Source organism: Anabas testudineus, chromosome 21, assembly GCF_900324465.2.
Source record: "Anabas testudineus chromosome 21, fAnaTes1.2, whole genome shotgun sequence".
Classification (NCBI taxonomy): domain Eukaryota; kingdom Metazoa; phylum Chordata; class Actinopteri; order Anabantiformes; family Anabantidae; genus Anabas; species Anabas testudineus.
The window spans coordinates 16,634,680-16,654,880 of record NC_046629.1 but is presented as its reverse complement, the minus strand read 5'-3'; the positions used below and the strand labels follow the sequence as shown (position 1 = coordinate 16,654,880).

The 20,201-nt window shown below is 40.4% G+C and overlaps 1 protein-coding gene across 1 annotated transcript; it reads right to left on the bottom strand.

The window, feature by feature from the left end:
* Positions 1–5,649: 5,649 nt before the first annotated feature.
* On the bottom strand, positions 5,650–10,114 carry LOC113173566 (frizzled-7-like). The gene has a single exon (XM_026376997.1). It carries the CDS (start codon positions 9,635–9,637, stop codon positions 7,931–7,933), a length of 1,707 nt encoding a protein of 568 aa, XP_026232782.1. The 5' UTR covers positions 9,638–10,114; the 3' UTR covers positions 5,650–7,930.
* Positions 10,115–20,201: the final 10,087 nt, after the last annotated feature.

Here is a 20,201-nt window from a genome sequence, read left to right as displayed (position 1 = left end):
CCTAAAACCTTTACCACCACCTTTTTATGTCATTTTATGCACAATAGAAATTGCATTGGCATAACCTGATTTGTTGGAGGAAAAAGGCAGCATCCTGCATCCTATGTCTGCCCATCCTTGTTATGATGTATTATGTTTATACTCTCATGGTCATAACACTCGATGACGTTGTGAACATGTGGCCTCAAACTTCCAATCAGTGGTGTCTCGGTTTCTTTTACTGAAGGCAGTAGACATACACAGGCAAGAAAAAGTTTGGAATAAACTACACACACAATAACGATACATTTGTAGCCATATTTGAACACAGAAAAATGGTCAATTAAAAATTCAGCAAAAGACCCTTTGCAGCAATAATTGTCTGACAAATCTGAGGCATTCTACTGTTCAGGTTTTGCGAATATTTAAGTGTGATTTCCTCCCAGGCCTTTGTAGCACTTCCCAAAGATCTGTTGTGCTGGTTGGACAGTGTTCCTGAACTCTATGATCCTGCTTCTCCCATACCAGCTCAATGGTGATTAGATCTGGTGATTAAGTTGGCACAGTCATCATAAAAAAAACAGGAAGAATTCTTGGGGTAATAATCAACTAATCAGTTGTTGCCTAGAGGGAACGGCAGACCTCTTCTGTATGACGTATGCATGGTGATTGAGGATGTCTTGCAGACAATGCAGATCACCTAGACTCCCATTGTCAAAATATACCCACATCATTACGTTTCCACCTCCATGCTTTACTGATTTTGTTAAGCAGACATCTATCATCTTTTCATGAGCACCTAATCAGAGCTTTAATTAGGTTCCAGTCATCTGAAGTCCACTGTTTGTGCATGTTGGCCCACTGCAACCTTTTCTTCTAATTTGCCAACCTTAATAGGGTTTTTTTCTTGGCAAACAGAGTCTGTATACACTGTTTTCTCTCCTTCACAGATGCAACCACTTCAGAAGCAGTGAGGCTTCTGTTTCTCGAGGACAGCTTTCATAAGTAGTTGTCTTCTTTGGCAGATGTGCATTTGGGCTTTTCACTGTGTTTTCCTGGTTGTTCTGATTGGATCAAGTTGCTGCATGTCTCTGGAGAATTTTGGTGCACACCTTTTAAGGAAATATTTAATTTCTTGTTTTATTACCTAGGAGGACATTTGTGATCAATTTAGTTTGACTGAAATTTCTAGAAAAAAAAAAGTTTTTGTTTTCTTCTGATTAAATTGTTACAGATGAATGTTTAGATTTTTTTTTTTTTTTTTTTTTTGATAGTTGATAGTTGTCTGTGTGACACTGCTAATGTCTTGATAGTTCCTTTACTTACCCATATTTCTAACATGCATTCGACAGACCCTAAGCTAATTCAGGTATTTGATGTGTTCTACCTTAAGCACACGTGGTGCAACTTATCAAGCCCAGGATTATTTGCATCAGGTGGTCTTGAGAGAGAACTGATTTGCAAGTGTGTGTCTTATCGTCATTGTTTTGAGACAGCAGTAGTCAGTAATAATTGCCTTGTGCTAACTCAGAGGAACCACACAACATTAGTTGTGGTGAGATAATTATTGCAAATAGCTGAAAGTTTGTAAATTTATTAATACACCTAATTTGGGGTTGAATCGTTTTAAATGTAACTTCTAAAGCTTCTTAATGAAGATAGGCTGGTTAAAGGTGATTGTAAATATCCCTTTTTCATTCTGACAGTGGAAAGTCTAAAATTATTCAAGTACATTATTTAAGATGATTTTTTTGAGATGAGGTTTGTTGTGATTTGGCACTATAAACACTGAAATGAATGGAATATAAAACAATATAGATCATCATAGATTTTCTGTCGTTAAATGTGCTAAATAAATGTAAATACATTTCAGCCCTTGCGGTATCCAATCAAACTTGGCACAGACGGTCAGGGGTTCAGTGTGCTTAGTGTAGCAATCCACCTGTGGCTGTTTCTGAATAGCAGTTATTGTGTAGGTATAATCAGCTACACAGGGCTATTTGTGAGGGGTCAACAGGTGATGGCACCCAGTAGGAGCAACATGTGGTCAGCTAATAAGAAGCGCATCATTGAATATACCACATAAACATACATTTCCTATGTGAAAAGTAAAAAGACTTTTACTGCAATTCTTTGACAAGTGCAGAATCTATCCTCCAAAGTTCGTTAACAGAGTCTAAGGTGGTGCTGAAAGATGATACAGTGATTGTACTTGGACTCTTCATTATTAAACAGACAGTAAGCTAGCGCAGATAATTCAAGGGTCTCATAATCAGATGGACTGAACAATAAACGTTACTTTTATAAAGTATATATAATTAAAAATAAATGTATTATATCATTATAATTTTATAATTCTTTATAAAATTATATATAACTGTTATAAGTTCTGGTGTAATACATACTGTAATGTGTTAAATCCTAGTAGTTTTAACATAGATGACTATGGTGCATATATTCATGGGGTCGTATAAGGACAAGCATTTTGTTATTAGTTTGTCATTCTTTATCCAAATGTGATGTGATATTTATCTATATGCTATTTCCTCAATCCCACATTTTTCTTGGCCTTTGTGATCTACTGTCTGATATGAGCGGCCTTGACTGAGTGTAATGGGAGTTTGTGCACAGTTACATCTGCACAGAGACCACTGGTCTCAGAGCAAAACAACAACAGTAAATTAATCTCTTGGGGATACAGAGATATATTAGCCTAATGACCCTGAGGCTTCATCATCTCTTTAGTCTTTGTTGCTCCATCTCTGTGACACAACAGATGAGAGTTACATCAGTAACAGTAACCTCAAGTGTATGGCCTTAACACATCACGTTGCCACAGAGGGAGTGTGTTGGTTGGTCCTTCAGTGTCTCAGGATACTGTTTAGCCAAGTTAAACTTTTACTTTCAAGATTTTGAGCATCATAAGAAATTACACCTTACATTAACTTGTATTATATTCTCTTATTATAAGACTGGGTCTATAATTTGTTCATGACTAAATATAAATAAGTCAACTAGTCACATGATTTTTAATTTATAACACATTTTTGCACAACAGAATTAGTGTAACCACTTTACTGGTTTTACATTAGGTTCAGTCAGCTGTACTACATTGTCTATGAAAAAACTTCACGAGCAGAGGAGTTTATTACGCCTTGTGTCCTATTTTTACATAGTTTATATTTTTGATATAGCTTTAGCCGCTGTTTATATTGTTAATAAACAGTAGCTAAAGTTGGCTCCAGTGGTTGCTGGATGTGTAAACAGACCATCCTCAGCATGGTCATCATATCAACTGTAGGCTTACATCCCTGTTAGTCTATGGCCTTTCAATACTTACACGCATAACCAACTGCAGTTTTCTTACTCCCATTCTCCAGTCTGTTAAGAAAGAAAAAAATCCAGAAAGTTTTCAAATTTCCAATTTGTGGTGAACACTTTATAATGTTTACCCCTTTTTATATACAAGATTACTTTTTACCAGCACAGCCATTAATGCAAAAGCAACCATCCTTTAGCTGTCTAATCTTTACAGCTCGTGACGTTTAGCAGTAAAATAACTGAGATACAGAATTACCTTTATTTGCTGCCTCCTTGAATTGTTTTGAACTTACAATGTTTCATATTGCTTAAAAATAATTTAAAACTGACACTGTGACTCCTAATTTTAAAAAAGTTTTAAAAAAACAAATGCGAATGCCTCGGTTTTCTAACCTCTAAGGCTCTGTCAAGGCCTTGAATTTAAATTTAAGACAGCGGGACAGACACATCGCAAAGACACTTGAAGTTTATTTGAGTTGGGTGTTTGAGTTTAATTTTAAAGACAAGGAGTCCCATGGGCTTCTGTAGAAATTCATCTGTAGAAACTGACATAAAAACACAAAGAAATGCAAAATATTCCCCATAATAGAAGTGCACAGCATAAACAGAAATATTTAAAAATACAATACAATAACGAGAAGCTAAAACTACACAAAAGACAAGCAAAATAAAAAAAACAAAAACAGACAGTACAACTACTAACAGAAACAACATGACCAAAACATGTGGAAAACAACCAGCAACAGACACGAAATGTCCAAAAAGGAGACAATGCAACTAAAAACAGACACAACAAGACTAAAATTAGATGGGAAGTAACTAAAACAGACATAAAATTACAAGTTTAAAGCCACCCACAAGAGACCAAACACTGTAGAACATTACCACAAATATGAGTCTATTAAAAAGCAACGTACTTTTCATCACACAGGCTTTTTTAATAAACACAAATACTGAGAGTATTGCTGAGAATCCTCACTGCTACATTAGGTGTGCTCTGTCTGCTGACCAGGCTGGAAAGATGAAAAAAATCGCATCCCAACAAAAACCACAGGCCATGTGAACGTATTGATTCGATATTTAGCTTGATATTTTAGGGGCAGCAGTAGCTCAGGTGGTGCAGCAGTCATCTAGTAACCCCAGGGAGAGTCCTCCTGGCTTCCTGCTTTCGGTGTCCTTGGACAACACACCGAAACCCCATGGTAGCCCCGATATGGACTGTTGTTGTTGTCTGGCAGCTGTTCAATCACAATTTCACCAAGGGAATCAATAAAGTACGTCATATTTATTTCTCAGTACAGCCATCAGTTTGGTTTGGTAAATATCAGTGGTTCTTATGTGGTTTACTGCAGGTTTAATATCTAAACTTAAAGATTTAGTAGCACATTTAGGTTCAGCTCAGTATAACTGAAGAGATCTTACAGCCATTAACATTCATCAGAAAGATTGTTGGATTAGTTGAGCTGGTAATTATCACTGCGGTGCTTAATTACAACAGCAGTTATTGAAATTATGCAAAAAGGTATTTCTGTTCCATGAGGAGCATGTAGCATTAACAATTAATATTAATGCTAGTTAGTATTAACAATATTAAGCATGTAATTTTTTTTGTGTTACGATAGCTTTTGTTTTTTGTTTTTTTTTTTCTTGTTTTAATTTGTCCATTCTATCAAAAGATTTAAAAGAGGTGTTGCTGTCTGCAGTATCAAAATAAATATTTTCAGTCATGTATTTATGTTTTGGCAGGAGTAAAGTGGCACTAACTAATCTTCACTGCAGATAAATGTGTGAGGAGATGTTACAAAGTTGTGTTGGGATCAACATACAACAGAAGCGCTCTTCACCAAGCAGAGTGAATCATACGCATCAAGGTGGATTCACATTTACCCACAATGGCTCGTTCTTATGTGATTTCAGGAGAACTGCTGCCCATTCTGTTACAATTAGGGTAATAACACAAAACTAATGATGCAGATTTATTACCAGTGACATTTAGGATTGTAGGAATCGTATTGTTCGGTAATTGGCCGGATTCCCCGTTTAACTGCCTCACAATGTTGTCTGTGTGACACTGCTAATGTCTTTACAATCATGTGTCCTGCCCATGCATGACAAGTATTTTTATTGGCGTTAACATTAAGGTGGCAAGTGAAAGTAACAGGGGTCGATCTAGGCTGGGCGTAATCAAAAAAAAAACCTAAAGGGTGCATCTCAACAGGGTTCCACAGGTGACTCTCTGCTTTTGTACTGCTCTATTATTCAACTGTAAATACCACACATGTATTTCAACAAAATGTCGACTTCTATTGTTAACAATATACCGTCAAACACGCACAAACAACAGGGGTCAACACATTACAAACCGTATCGCTTTTATTCAAACTGTACACATACAACAGGCTTATATATAAAAAAAAAAGTAGAAAAAGACAAAAATGAGTATCCCCATAAATACAATAGGCCTTAAAACTGTGGCTACTTGGTAGGTTGCATATGTTCTGGTAAAAACAGACACAAAAAAACCCACTCATATTCCTTCTGAAACATACAACAAATAAAAAAGTCAGTCGAGTATCATTGACACTGGCAGATCTCAGCTGTCTGAAGACAATTACACAGAATATTTCTGCCTTGTTAGGTAAAAGCACGATGGATGAAAGATGACACGTGTGGAGTACAGATTTCAACTTTTTCCTAACTCAATTCTACAAGCTAATTTTAACCAGTGCTGAGGTATGAAGTAAACTCACATGGGAAATGTGACATTTTTTGTATACAGACTGCTTTAACAGTGTATTATGTAGTGTGTCGTCTAGTGTGCATGTGTAGATCTGAGACACCGACAAACAAGAGCTTCTGGCACTTCTGGCAAACACATTTGACAGTCAATTATCAAAGGGACTAAACCGCTCTTGGTAACTTCATTCCCATTAATTAAAATTTCAAGGCGTACCTAGGCTCCAAAAATAAATGTAGGCTCTCAGTAAGGAGCAATTAGTTGACATGTTTCCCTGCTTTTACTGCTTTTACAAAAAGTTTTCTCTTCACAAACTGAGCAACTACTTTAGATCATGTGAATGGTCAATTCCACCAAGCAACAACCAACATTTGTTAATGTTTGTTAATAACTTGTAATATATATATATATATATATATATATATATATATATCAAATTCCACCTCCACTAAACACTACACAGTCTGTCTCCAATTAAAAACTATTCCCACGTGACTCTGACCTCTGACTTCTTTCTTAATGTTTCCATAATTTAGAACATCAAACATAAGTCCTGTTTCCAGGTGCAGGGTAAATAAATGCAGTCTGTTTTGTGTAAGGTAGACTGTAAAATAATGATTCATTAAATACACTAAAATGTTCAGTCAGTTTGTATAAACCATTTAACATTTAACACTTACAGTGAAATTAGAGTTCTCTAACAGTGGACATAAAACAGGTGTGAATGTGTACAGTCATCTTGATCCAGGATAAAAGAACATCAAAAACTCTGAGCAACCATTTCCACTCCTAAGATTTAAATCTGAATCCTTGAAATGGTGCTTTGGATATCTTATAAGCTTAAAATGTGAGTTTGAATGGGAGATCCAACAGCTGAGAGACCACACACAGAGACAAACAATGAGCTGTTGTGTCTCCATTACAGAGTAGAGGCCTGTGTGTGTGTGTGTGTGTGTGTGTGTGTGTGTGTGTGTGTGTGTGTGTGTGTGTGTGTGTGTGTGTGTGTGTGTGTGTGTGGTCTCCTTAACTGTTAGATCCAGATTATCCTGTGGTGGGTCAGTCATTTTTTAACACACACACCTTTAGGATAGCTGTGCAAACCAATACATAACTTCATTCAACTTCGGAGTGAACATTCACTGCAGGAGCAAAAAAATTCATCAGTATGAAAGTTTTGAAAAAATAAAGTAAAGAAATGAATTTTTTGGGCAGCCGCTCGGCACATTATGGTGGAGTCACACGTTGATGCATTGTTTCTCAGATTAAAACAGATTGTACCCTGCAATATTGAACACAGTATTGAAGCCTTTCTGTCTTAAACTAGAAACAGAGTAACTTAAAATTCACATGGACAGTACAGGTATCCCTAATTCATCAAATCACAGTCAGATGGTGTGGCTGCTGTAGGGATCAAACCTATGACCTTTTTACTGCAGCATAAACAGAATGACTCACTGCTTGACCCATCAGTGTTTTCTGTAATGTCATTTTCCACTGAGAAACTCTCACCAGAGTAGACAACAAGTACATTCAAATTGTAATATTAAGAATATAATCAATAATACATAGGAAGTTTTATACTAAAAGTAACTTCACCAATCTGGCGTTACAGTTCAGGGGCCAGTGTGGCCATTTGCACCAGTTTATAATCCAAAGATGCAAAAGCCAGGAGTGTGGGCTGTCTGACAAAAAAATAAAGAGAAAAAAATAAACATATTTAAAGTTCATCCAACTTCTATTGAACATAGATCAAAGTTCAGTTGTGTTCAAAAGCCTGAAAACACAAAAATCCACTCAAATACGTCCAAAAGAAAAAAGAAAAACGAAAGCTATTTGACCTCTTCTGCTCTGCTGTTACATCCAAACTCCGTGACTCTGTTCGTCCTCCAAACTTTACACCGTTGTCTCTCCATGGTTACCGTTGCTAAGGCGCTTGTAGAACCTCCGCCATGACTGTAGAGTCTTCCCGGACCAGACCCAGAAACCCGAGGTGATCCCGACTATCATGGTCATCAGGTATTTGATCATAAACACGGTGAAGTCCGGGGTCATGGGGGCGAAGTTGTGAACCGGACAGGGTACAGCGAAGCGCTTACAGGTCTGCATGTGCCAGGTTCGCTCCCAGTGCTCCCTGAAGGCCTGCTCGTAGAAGTAACAGGCGATCACTATGGTGGCCGGTACCGTGTAGAGCACACTGAACACCCCGATCCGCACCATCAACTTCTCCAGCTTCTCGGTCTTGGTGCCGTCGTGCTTCATGATGGTGCGGATGCGAAACAGGGACACGAAGCCCGCCAACAGGAAGGAGGTTCCGATGAACAGGTAGACAAAGAGTGGCGCCAGCACGAAGCCCCGCAGGGCGTCTACGTTAAAGATCCCAACGAAACACACCCCAGTCAGCACGTCACCATCCACCTGCCCCACGGCCAGGATGGTGATGGTCTTGATGGCCGGAACAGCCCATGCGGCCAGGTGGAAGTACTGGGAATTGGCCTCGATCGCCTCATGTCCCCATTTCATGCCGGCGGAGAGAAACCAGGTCAGGGACAAAATCACCCACCAGATGGAGCTGGCCATACCAAAAAAGTACAGAACCATGAAGAGGATTGTGCAGCCCTCCTTCTTGGTCCCTTGAGCAACAGTCCTGTAGCCGTCGTCCTTGAATTTATCCACACACACTACTTTATCCTCCAGGAAAAACCCAGCAGCGTAGGCCACCGCCACCATGAAGTAACAGCCAGATAAGAAGATGATGGGCCGCTCGGGGTATCTGAACCGCCTCATGTCCACCAGGTAGGTGAGCACCGTGAACAGGGTGCTCACACAGCACAGGATGGACCAGATGCCGACCCACAGCCGGCCGAACTTTACCTCTTCCTCCCGGAAATACATGATCCCGGTAGGTTTAGTGGGCTCACACGGGGCCCCGCAGTCTTTGACCCCCATGAAGCGGTAGCCCAGGTAGGAGGGCACCTCCAGCTGCATTGGGCAGGAGAATTGGTGGTACTGGTTTTGCTGAGGTGGACGCTGGTTCGGCCGGCCAATGTTTGGAGGAAGGGTCACATGGTCGGGCATATAGGGGGACGACGACGAGGATGGGCCCCCGGGTTCGGACGTGTTCTGGCCGACGCATATCTCACCGGCTCCGTGGACTGGGAAAGCCTCGCAGCGCAGCCGCTCCGGCCACTGAAAGCCGAATTTATTCATCAGAGCTTCACATCCCTGCCGTGCACGCTCACACAGGGACCGACAAGGGGGGATGGCCTGCTCCAGTACCGTGCACACGGGCGCGTACATGGAGCAGAGGAAGAACTTTAAATCCGGGGAGCACTGCACTTTGACCAGCGGGTAGAACTGGTGCACCTCCAGCCCCGCGTCCTCCTGGTTGGTGTGACCCAGCAGGTTGGGCATGATGGTCTCGTTGTACGCGATGTCCGTGCACAGCGGAATGGAGATGGGCTGACAGAAGCCGTGTTCTGGGACGGATATTCCACTCTCACTGCTGTAATGCTGAGCAGACGTGGATGAGAAACACAGCCCGCACAGCAGCCACATGATCCGCAGGAACACGGAGCCAGTGGTGGACCTGGCCGCCGCCATAGTTGAGAAGAAGGGGGGGGGGGGGGGAAGAAAAACTTTGATCCAAGTAGGGAGACTTGAAAACGGCACGAAAAGCGTGGAAAATCTGCAGCAACTGTCCCGAAACTGAGCCTGTAGTGCGAGTATTTGGAGTGGAAGAGGCCGGTTTTCAACTTTTTTTCTCGACTTTTATGAAGACAGCTCCAAGTAAAACGTCCGTCGCGTCATGACTTCTTGATGGTCTTTGTAAGTGACTCCAAGCATTCCACTCTCATTCCCAATGAGGTGAAAACAGCACTTCAAAGTCCATTTGTCCCAAAGCAAATCAAACCAAAATGCTCCCGGCGCCTGGAACTCTTCGGCGTTGCTACTTGGGCGCAGAATAAAACATTAAAAACCTAAAAAAAAGACTTGAATTTCCATCGTTTTCCGACTCGACTCCACGCAGCGCGTCGGTTCACATGCTGAGCGGTTGGAAGTCCGGAGGCTCGCTCTCCTCGCTCCGTGCGGATTGCACCGGTTTCAGGGCGCCCCTCCATTCAGAACACCCCCCACCCCCCTGCCCGACTGAACGCGGGGCGCCTCGAAACCGACGCGGCGTCTCAGCCAATCGCGGCGTTTGTTTTCCTTCAGGACTCGTTGTTGATTGGCCTCTACTCCCCAACGAAGGAAAATATGTTACAGTAATTACATTAGCCTACACCAGAGACTTTACACACATAATCATTTTTCTGGTTAGGTTTTCAAGACAAATCGCATAAATTAGCATTTCTATAGAGGAAAAAAAAAGTGTTAGGCTACTTTTTTTTGCATGCATGATAAAGAAAGCAAGTATGTAACCCCCAGACAGCAGGATGACATCATTTTAATTCGTTTCTCAATTGACAAATAACTTGTAGGACCTGGCTGCAGACACGATGGCGTCTGGCCACCTATTGCATATTTTTTCCCTTTCATTTTTCACTATTTGCCCTCTTACATTTACTGAATGGATCATGCAATTAGTGAAAAACATGAATGTGATGCTTTAGGTTTTAATTATTTATTTGCTTTTACATTTTTTCATCCTACAAGTATAGTATTAAATGTTTCAAAAGTTAAAATATACTGTTACTTTAATAAAAAAATAAAATAATCTCATAGACAATTTAAAGCAGCTATGATTAAACAAATCAATCTATCTAGTTACAAACACAATAGAGTAATCTTTGCTGACCAATTTTTCGACTTCTTAAACTTTATAAAATACATTTATCCTATTTTATCATCTACTACTTAAGCAATCACACCCTGCAGTGCATGTGATGTCCTCATGACACAAAGTTGTGAGTCTGTTTAGTTTTACACTTTTCCCCATCTGCACCGTTCTCGTGTGTTGCTGTGAAGTTATTTCCATCTCTCTTCACACACAGGCATGTGTAGGACATGTAAACTCACTGCAGAACAGAGGGGAAAACCTTGGATAAAAACTTCAGGAAGCCCAAATGGCGTCCGCTTAATCACAGCAAGTATCTCATGCTGTTTATTGCTTAAAGAGTGTAATTGCAAACAATCAGATGCAGTTCCTGAGCAGATCTGTATCACTGTGGAAATGAAGCCAGTCAAAGCAGCAGTAATTTGGATTGACGGCGTGATCGATCTACCCACAGGCGGCTGAGTGTGGGAGGTGTAGGCGGTTCCTGGTGGCCTTGCTGCATTTGGCGTGTTTCTACCTCAAGTGGGATAAAAGAGGGTGGGGGTAGGTTGGTGTGGGGGAAGGGACAGGAAGAAGAAGGGAGGTTAAAGAGGGCAGGGGGAGAAAGAGAAGGAGACAGAGCAGGAAGAGAAACTGAACCAAAAGAAAAAGTCAGTAGAGTTCCCCGCTGGAAAAAAGTAGGAAAGATAGATTAAACCAGGGCAGCAGGCTGGTCTGGATTTCAACCCCACCACACAAAGACATTCACATAGAAAGTGCAGCCACAGTGTCTTTCTCAGTCTCCAACAATCTGTCTACTGCCCCTGACACTGTTGAGTATACAGTTTCCTTAAGGATAAGCACTTATTTATCTTCAGCAACAAAGCTAATCAACGCAAGATACTAATTTCCCAAATGGTGATTTCCAGTGATAATCATGCTAAATAATAAAATCACATTGTTTTGGAGAGAACCAAATTTAGCTCTGTGACCAGCAAACTATAGTCAGTCAAGATTGCTGTAACAAGATCTCTTTGTGAAGGCAATGCCCATTCTTAACAAATAAACAGCTGCATACTTTAGCTATCAGGATTTCTTCATGTTTTTCCCTAGCAGGCTGTTGTAATCTCCTCTAAAACCTCAGCTCTATCTCGTTCAGATTGCCGTCGCTGCTGTGGTTGTAAAAAAAGAAATACAACTAAGAGCATAACAATTTGTTATAGACTTTAAAATATCCCTGCACATCTAATAAACCCCGAAAAGAATTCAGGATCAAAGGACATTTCTGGCTGAAACCCACTTGGTCCAAACTTACCATGAAGTTCCACATAGCTGGAACAAACTCCAGAAGATGTATAAGCCTGGCTCCAACTTCAAAAACAGTTGAAAAATCTGTTTTCCACTGCCTTTGACTTATCATTACTCACCTCCTGCACACATGTTGAATTCTTAATTGTCCTTTTTGTGTCTTGAATAAATAATCATGTTTATTTATCATATTTAAAGTGGTTTTGTGTCCTCTGTTATGTTGCTTCTATTATTTATTGTCTTTTTTACGGTAATTGTCTTTTTTATAGGACATGTACTACATCTGCCACTTAGCATTTTGCCATCATACGTGAAGATGTGCCAAGGCACGTTTATTTTATTTTAATGCATGTATGTAAGTATGAATCATTATGTGTCTGCATAGAGTTTGCCTTGTGATCAGGGTGTAGCCCACCTTTCTTCAAGAGTGCTCTGGGATGGGATCCAGTGTCTGCAACAACTCCAAACAGGGTTGGGTAAAAAGAAGAATATCTATGGATCTCCACCAAAAATGTGGATGCAGAGGACATCTATTGGTGTTTCCAAGTTTGAATCAGCTGGAGATGTTTAATGTTTTTAGCTTTACCTTGTCTCTCCACATGCTTCTTGTTTGTTTCCTCTGCATCTGTTACAAAAACAAAGACAAATTTAAAATCTGGAAATTCGAATGAAAACCTTTTTAATGCTACCTGGAGCAAGGGTAAAAGGGTAAAAGGGAATATAACTACTTTATGTGACCGGATACAGGTTCTTTTCTTGGGTGGTTTTGTAGATGAAATCAGTCTAAAACAGTTTTGGCAAGTTACAACAAGATGACCTCATTGGAAACTATGTTCTTTCCATCTATCTACTCAACCGGTGTGTCCAACATAATCAATGCACACTGGCCTTGGTTTCATTACATCCAGCAACAGACTAATTACTGAAAACAGTATTCTAAGTATTGATGACAAAAAAAATAAGGTAGTTGGTCCACTGGAGTAAGATTTAACATACTTTCTTGTTGTGAACAGTTCTGTTTCGAGAAAAACGTTTTCAGAATGCTAAATAATCAGACCTCATCAGGTCTGGGAGTCGGTCAGATGGGCAAACATGTGGGCTCTGTTTTAAACTTTGCAAAGGAAAGGCATTATGGTTACATGGAAAGATGAGCAAATACTACAAAGCACTACCAAAATACTATTGATGGAAGCTTCACAGCTTCTAGTCTAAGGGGTGAATACTTTTAGTTGGTCAATAAATGGATTTTTTGTCTCACTGGTTGGATTGAGACCTCGTATACAGAGCTGATGGACAGCTGTGTAATAATTAAAGACCAGCTATTAAAGCTATTGATTGAGAATGTTGTTAGTGCACTGTGATTTCCCAGGAGAGTATTTGTCAAACACCATCTGATCAATGTCACAGCCCACAGCTGATGTTACACCCTCAAGTGAATGAATGGAAGCCGGAGTTCAAAGATGGATGGACAAAAGGGCTCATAAAATAATTAACTCAATGGCATTTGTATTTGGTGTACTGGGTAATTTGGTATCATGAGAAACGTGTTTCAAATACCATGTTTTGATTGCAGCACAGATTTGATTAGAGCACAGCTGAAATGTACCAAACACTATCATTTGGCTTCCTTTAGTAAGGGCATCTACATACATCAATAAGGAAACAGAAAGAAAGTTACCTTGCATTTCTATAATGTTCTTGGGTATAAAACTGCAGTGTCAAGACCTGTAGGAGCTGAAGGCATAGTGCAATATAAAAAAAACAATCTCTGCAGCACTTTGCTCCTTTGTTATGCAGTATGCGAAACCAAACCAAACAGAAAGTTCTCAATAACTGATTATGCTGGTTATACTGTACATTTCACTTTGTTATTGCAACAGATCAACAATGCAAATTTGTGATTTACACCATTCACACATTTGAGAAATGAGAGCTGATTTCACCTAGTGATTTTGGTTGATCTCTGTCGCCCACTTACGCCCTCCTCATGTCTGTGTGTGGTGTAAAACGCAGCAGTTAGCAACCACACCGGGTCAAATGGACGCACTTCAGCGTGTTTAACTGTAGCTGTTTGTTTGTGCGTGCACGTATGTTTGTGGACAGAGTCTGCAGTGGTCAAGCAGATGTGTGCAGTTCAGGAGGTTTCCGGACAGTCAGTCACTGTTTGGACTGCGGTCTGCTGCCACTGGACATCTGGTGGGGAGAAGAAAAAAAAAGTTACACAAACAACAACTACATTTACAGTAGACCAAGGTGAAATAAACACAACACAAACGACGGCTTGACGGTTTGGACTCGGTTCAAGCATGACCACCGTGTAAAGTAGCTTATTTGAGCTGCAATGTGAAACCCAATACTGAACAACTATTTAGATGTGGAGCTGAGGTGGACAAACATGAGCCATTTGGATCGGTGTGAGGAGGTTTTCAAATTTGAGGGTGGCTTGCAGGACATGTTGGTCGACCAGGTTGTAACCAGCATGTGAAGTGTTTTAGTGGTGTGAGCTAAATGTTAATGTATTAAGATGGTGTATTTTCATTCTTCAGATTATTTATATGTGATTATCAACAAGTGCTCCCATCTAAACAACCACTTGAAAATAAACAGACTGCAGTTTGGATATGGTTTATAACAATTTGTGTTTTTTGTAAACCTGGACGTTGGTATATTTACCTTGGTTTTATTGAGAAAACTCATCATGTATCTGTCCACCCACAGATACAATTCACATGACTGCTGTTTTTTTTGTTTTTTTTTTTTCAAAAGCATTTCTCATCATGTTTTAGAGTTTTATTTTGAAAATCAACATAATGACATGAGAATCGGCTCTTGAGTGAGCCCATCACAATAAACATCATATCTGGTTGTTAATGTAAAGTTGTGTTTTTCTTGCGAGCTAACGAGCATGGATTTATTTGAAGAGTCTGTGAGTGTGTGTTTGGTGCAGACAAGTCGATGAAAAATGTAAATTTCTGGGTCTGATACCTCACTGTGAACTGTCAGCTGCACTCCGTGCCAGCAAATGCAAGCACATGAGGTTGGACACTTTCAATTCTTTCTTTGGCCTTTACTTTGAGTCTAACTACATGGGATTAGATGATAATGAGTGGTGGGGGTTGAATTGTACAACTTTAAAGTTGCAAAAACGACAAATCTTACTCTGTTCTATTAACTATCTATAGATCCCCTGAGCTGTCTCAAGCCAGGTTTCTTTGTGTGTATGTGCTATGAGTTGGTGTGTATATATATATAGCATTACAGAAGTATGTGACACCGGCCTGAATTGGGGGAGGGGAGGTCATGTAGAGAGAGAGAGAGAGGGAAGGAGAGGAATGCAGGCAGCTGGTTTGTGTCTGTCAGTGCAACACAGAGAGTCTACAGTACTGGACTACTCATATACGCACACACACACAGCACAGCATAGTGATGAAAGAACGATTTATTTGGACCAACAGGGTGTGTGTTTGGTCCGGCAGGCAGCAGGAAGCTCACTGATGTCTTTATTTGAAGAAAACCTTTATGTGTTAACAAAAAAAAAAAATCAATTCAGCAAATCAGAACTAAATGTTTTAAGGAAAATGCACTCATTTCAAATGCAGTCAAAGTTATGGGATGGTTTATTAGTCAGGCTCTGTAAAGTGATTAACACGTGGCAGGTAGGAAATACTGCATAGGAGAATGTCAAATGAATCAGTGTGAAGTGGGTTCACTGCAGGTCTTAAATGTTAAGACACTTTAAGACCTCGGGGGTATAAAACTGTCACCGAGCCTGCAGGTCTGTGCTCCGACACTGATACTGTCTGCCATATGGCAGCGAGGTAAACAGTTTGTGCGCTGGGTGGCAAGATCATCATGCGGGCCATCCACACAGACAGCATGTGTGATAAATGTCCTAAATGGCAGGGAGCTCTCTGCCAAAGGTCCATTCTGTTATTCTTACTATTCTCCAAAGTGACTTGTGGTTGTGAACAGAAAGCTGCCAAACCAGAGATGCAACCACTCAGATGTTCTCAGTAGTGTGAGACAAAAAAGTGTGGGATGACAGCCATGTCCAAGCCGAGTATCTCCAGCGGCCTCGGGAAGAAGAAGTGGCCATTTTGAATCACCCTTTCTGTATAAACAGTCCAGTAGAGGTCAACCAGGAATGTACGCTGCACACCGAGGAACTGCTGACCCTCCCAGCAGGGATGTGATCGCCTCCTGCTGCTTCCTGTAGTCTGCTATCGTCTCTTAGGTCTTGTTTATGTTGAGACAGAGGTTGTTGTCATCACACTCACTTACTAGGACAGCAGTTCCAGTCCAAGTCACTCACCAATAACAATGAGGTCAGTGTGGAGGGGGTGAGGTTGCCAGTTCCCACCACCCAAAGCCTTTTTGTCAGGAAGTGAAAGACCCAGCTGCAAAGTGAGGTGTCAAGCCTCAGTGCAGTTTGAACCGGACTTTGCCATTAATCAATTTGGGGTTCGTGACTCAATAGAGACTATGCTTTTATTCTGGTAGTGCCATCAATGATAATGAAAAAGTAACTGTTACACGATTTTGACGTCAGATTAAACTCTACAAATCTGTAAAACTGCAAAATAGCTTGTAGTCTCAAAACAGTAACTGAGAGCGACATCTGCATTACATGTGTCACTAATCACCGGACATGTACATATGTGGAATTGGTTTGACTTGTTTGAGTTTTTTGTTTATAGGCCTGGAGCCTTAAATTGAGATATGATCTGATTTCCTAAAGACAAACCAGGGGAAGGCTGTAGAGCAGCAGCGCAATGTGCATTAACATAGAAGGTATGTGAAATCGCTGGGCCTGTTGAAGCTGAAAGCTGCCTGTCTGAGTCATAGATACTATCATGCAGTTCATCCTCGGTGTTAGCTTTTTCTGCTTGTGGTGGAATGTAAACTAAAAACTCTTGGGGGAGGTAGAAGAGACCAATCGAGTTGCAAAATATTAAAGATCCTAATATTGCCACATGAGAAGTGGATCCCACAGCATGAGCAGCAGGTTAAACTGAATAAAATAAAGTGCAAAAAACACATAAGTGGTTTTGAAAAGTTGTTGGAGAATCAGTTCCATGAAGCTTGACAGCACACAATAGTCCTTTATTTCCCTTCCCCCCTCGGTGCTCACACACACACACACACACACACACACACAAAAGTCTTGGAGGTGATGTGCTAATTGATGCAAAATAGTGGAGGAGGTGAAACCACAATGGCTGCCCTGCTCAGCTTACTCAGAGCTTTTGTGCATAGCTTGTGTTCAATAAACTTGGTGTTCTCTGAAAGTGTGTTTTTGGGTTGAGAAATGAAATGGAGATCAAGGCAGGGAACACAGAGGTGGAGGAGGAAAAGAAAAATAAAACACAGGAGCACAAGGAGAAGGAAGGAAAACTGAAGAAGGAAAAGGATTAGGAGGGGGGAGGCATCCTATGGATATGAGGTCAGACACACAGCTGTGGTCATCACCTTTCACTGCAGGGGACTCTCTCTCCCTCTCTCTCTCTCTCTCTCTCTCACACATACACACACTCTACTGTGATCATCACTCTCTGTGGGAGTTTGGCCTGAGCCAGATGGTCGCCACTCTCTCTTTTTATGATGCTCTTTTTCTGTCATGTCCACGCTAAGCCAGTGTTTTTCACACCTAAAAAATAGAGCCTTTCCAATACACTCTCCGGAGTGGTTGCGTTTCAAAACACCAGTCTTGCATTGTAGTGTGAACCAGCCAGACAATGCCAAACCAATGATGTATCAATAACATGCCCTTAAACAGAGTTGTTCATTAAGGAGGCAAATTTAAGTTGCCTCAAAACTCAATTTAGTACCTCAGGGTCTTCTTTAGTCTATTGGGATGATGCAAATCTCCAAGGTGACTGTCACACTGTCTCCCTCTGCTGTCTCTCCACATGCCCCCCAAATTTTCTTTGTGGCTTTGGCCTGAACACAATAAACAGTGCTTTTCCACCTGTTTTTATAGTTTTGTTGATCACCCAAGTTACAGAACAAGGCTGTGATGTTATTTAATATAATATAATATATAGTTTTGAATTGACCTAGTTTACACTGACACTCCTCAGTGTCTCTCACTAACACGTACACTGTATGCTGTGTGTTTGTGTGTGTGCAATAATGCCAAATTATCCAGTGCCTAAATTCTTTTTTTTTTTTTTTATCAAACTACAGACATGTGTTTTCAATGTTCTTTAAATATACTGCCTACACACACATGCAGAGTACATCTAGTGCCAGATAGTTAAAATCAAACCCCTCCCTTGTTGTGTCAGATGCAAGTTCAGTTTTTCTTCTTTTGGATTTATGACATATAATTTAAAAATAATAATAAAAAAAGGCAAGCGAAGATGACTATCAACTCCAAGACATTACATACCCCAATATGAAAATAATTTCACTCACAAGATCCCGCAAGTTCAAAATCTTTATCAAACCAAGATAAGCTAGGTCTTTTTGTTGTGTCTCTCTGTTTTTGGATAAAAACATTGGCAGTGAATTTGCAAATATGTTGTAGATGAATGTATCCTAGGGTTTGGAGAAACAAACAAACATCAGTTGCAAGTGATTTGATTGTATAAGTATGGTATGAGCATACATAAATCATGAATGTTAGGAAATTATTTTTTCTGTACAGAGCTCCGTCAATGTGTGTGTGTGTGTGTGTGTGTGTGTGTGTTACCTACTCCTCACGGCACTGTGGTCAGTCAAACCACCCTCTTAGACTTACTGTGTCTCTGAGGCCTGGCTGCAACCCCGTACGGTTTCACCCGCACACACACACACGCACACACATACACATACTGCCTCTGCAGCCTTGTAAATCCAGGTTGTGTTGTTTCCAGAAGCAGTAGAAGTTTACGAGGGTTTGGACGGAGGAAAACCGGCTGCTCAGGTCACGACATGGGGTTATGGAGTTGTGTACGTGATTTTGCATGAACTTCAACCAACAAGATGTTTGCAAGAACAGTTTGTACTGAGTAGCTTTATGCATGGTCGTGCACCCAATCTTTATTTAAAGACCCTTTATGACAAATTCTATACATGCCACATTACATTTGTTAAACACTTGCTGTGTTTTTCCCCTCTCAGGTATTCAACCATAGTTTCCTTTTTTTAATATAGAGTTATGTTTTTCGATACAGACTTCAACGTTTTTGAGACTGAAACCACTGCCGCTAATTAAATCTGCTGGTGAGATGGGTCCACATTCTAGTTGGACGTCCTTGAGAGTGATCATTTCAAATGTAACGTCAAAAATCATACCACAATTTTATGTGCAAACTGCCACGCTGCTCTTAAAGCATCTACATTGTTGTTTCGCACGATCATCACTTAACCTCCAAAATGAGAAGTACACAATAACATTTAACGCAGGTACGGATGAAAAAGATGTCGGTATGGTCACTCAACCATTAATGTAATGGTAAGTAATTAAAGTAAAGTAATTAAAAACATTACATCATGTGTCTTGTAGGATTAGTTTATGAATTTTACAACACTGCAATGTTTGTGTGGTGAAAAGAGAATATAAGATTAGAATAAAAAAAAAGACCTCATGCTACATCAAAGACCCCAGAAGCTATTGCCAGAAGCTTTAATGTCTCATGTTCAGCTCCAAGAAGGCAAAAAATATTAGGCTAGCGTTCCCTCCGTGCTTTCCCTGCCCTTGTTCCTTTTATTTTTTTTCATTTTATTTTCCTGTTTTACTGCAGGCAGTAAAAGTCGGAGCCAAAACCTGCTGGACACATTTATATAGAAAACACTAAAATGGCAAACAAGAGCTGATCACGAACATGGGTGAAAGAAAGGGAAAGGAAAAGAAAAAGGAGGAGGCAGAGGTGGATTTTAGACTAAGTGAACAGTGAAGTTACTTTCAATAAATGGTCTTTGGAGTCAGTATCCACCACTACATCTGACTATTAATATTATGATTAAACACTGTTGTGATAAGTGAGACTATTGGTGACCATGAAGCGCTGTTGTGAAGATCCCTGGCTTTTGCAGCAAATGCCACGTTTTCATAAGGCATTCATAAGTCCTCAGTCCTATTTCTATTGACATATTTAATCCACTTTGTGGAAGTAAAGT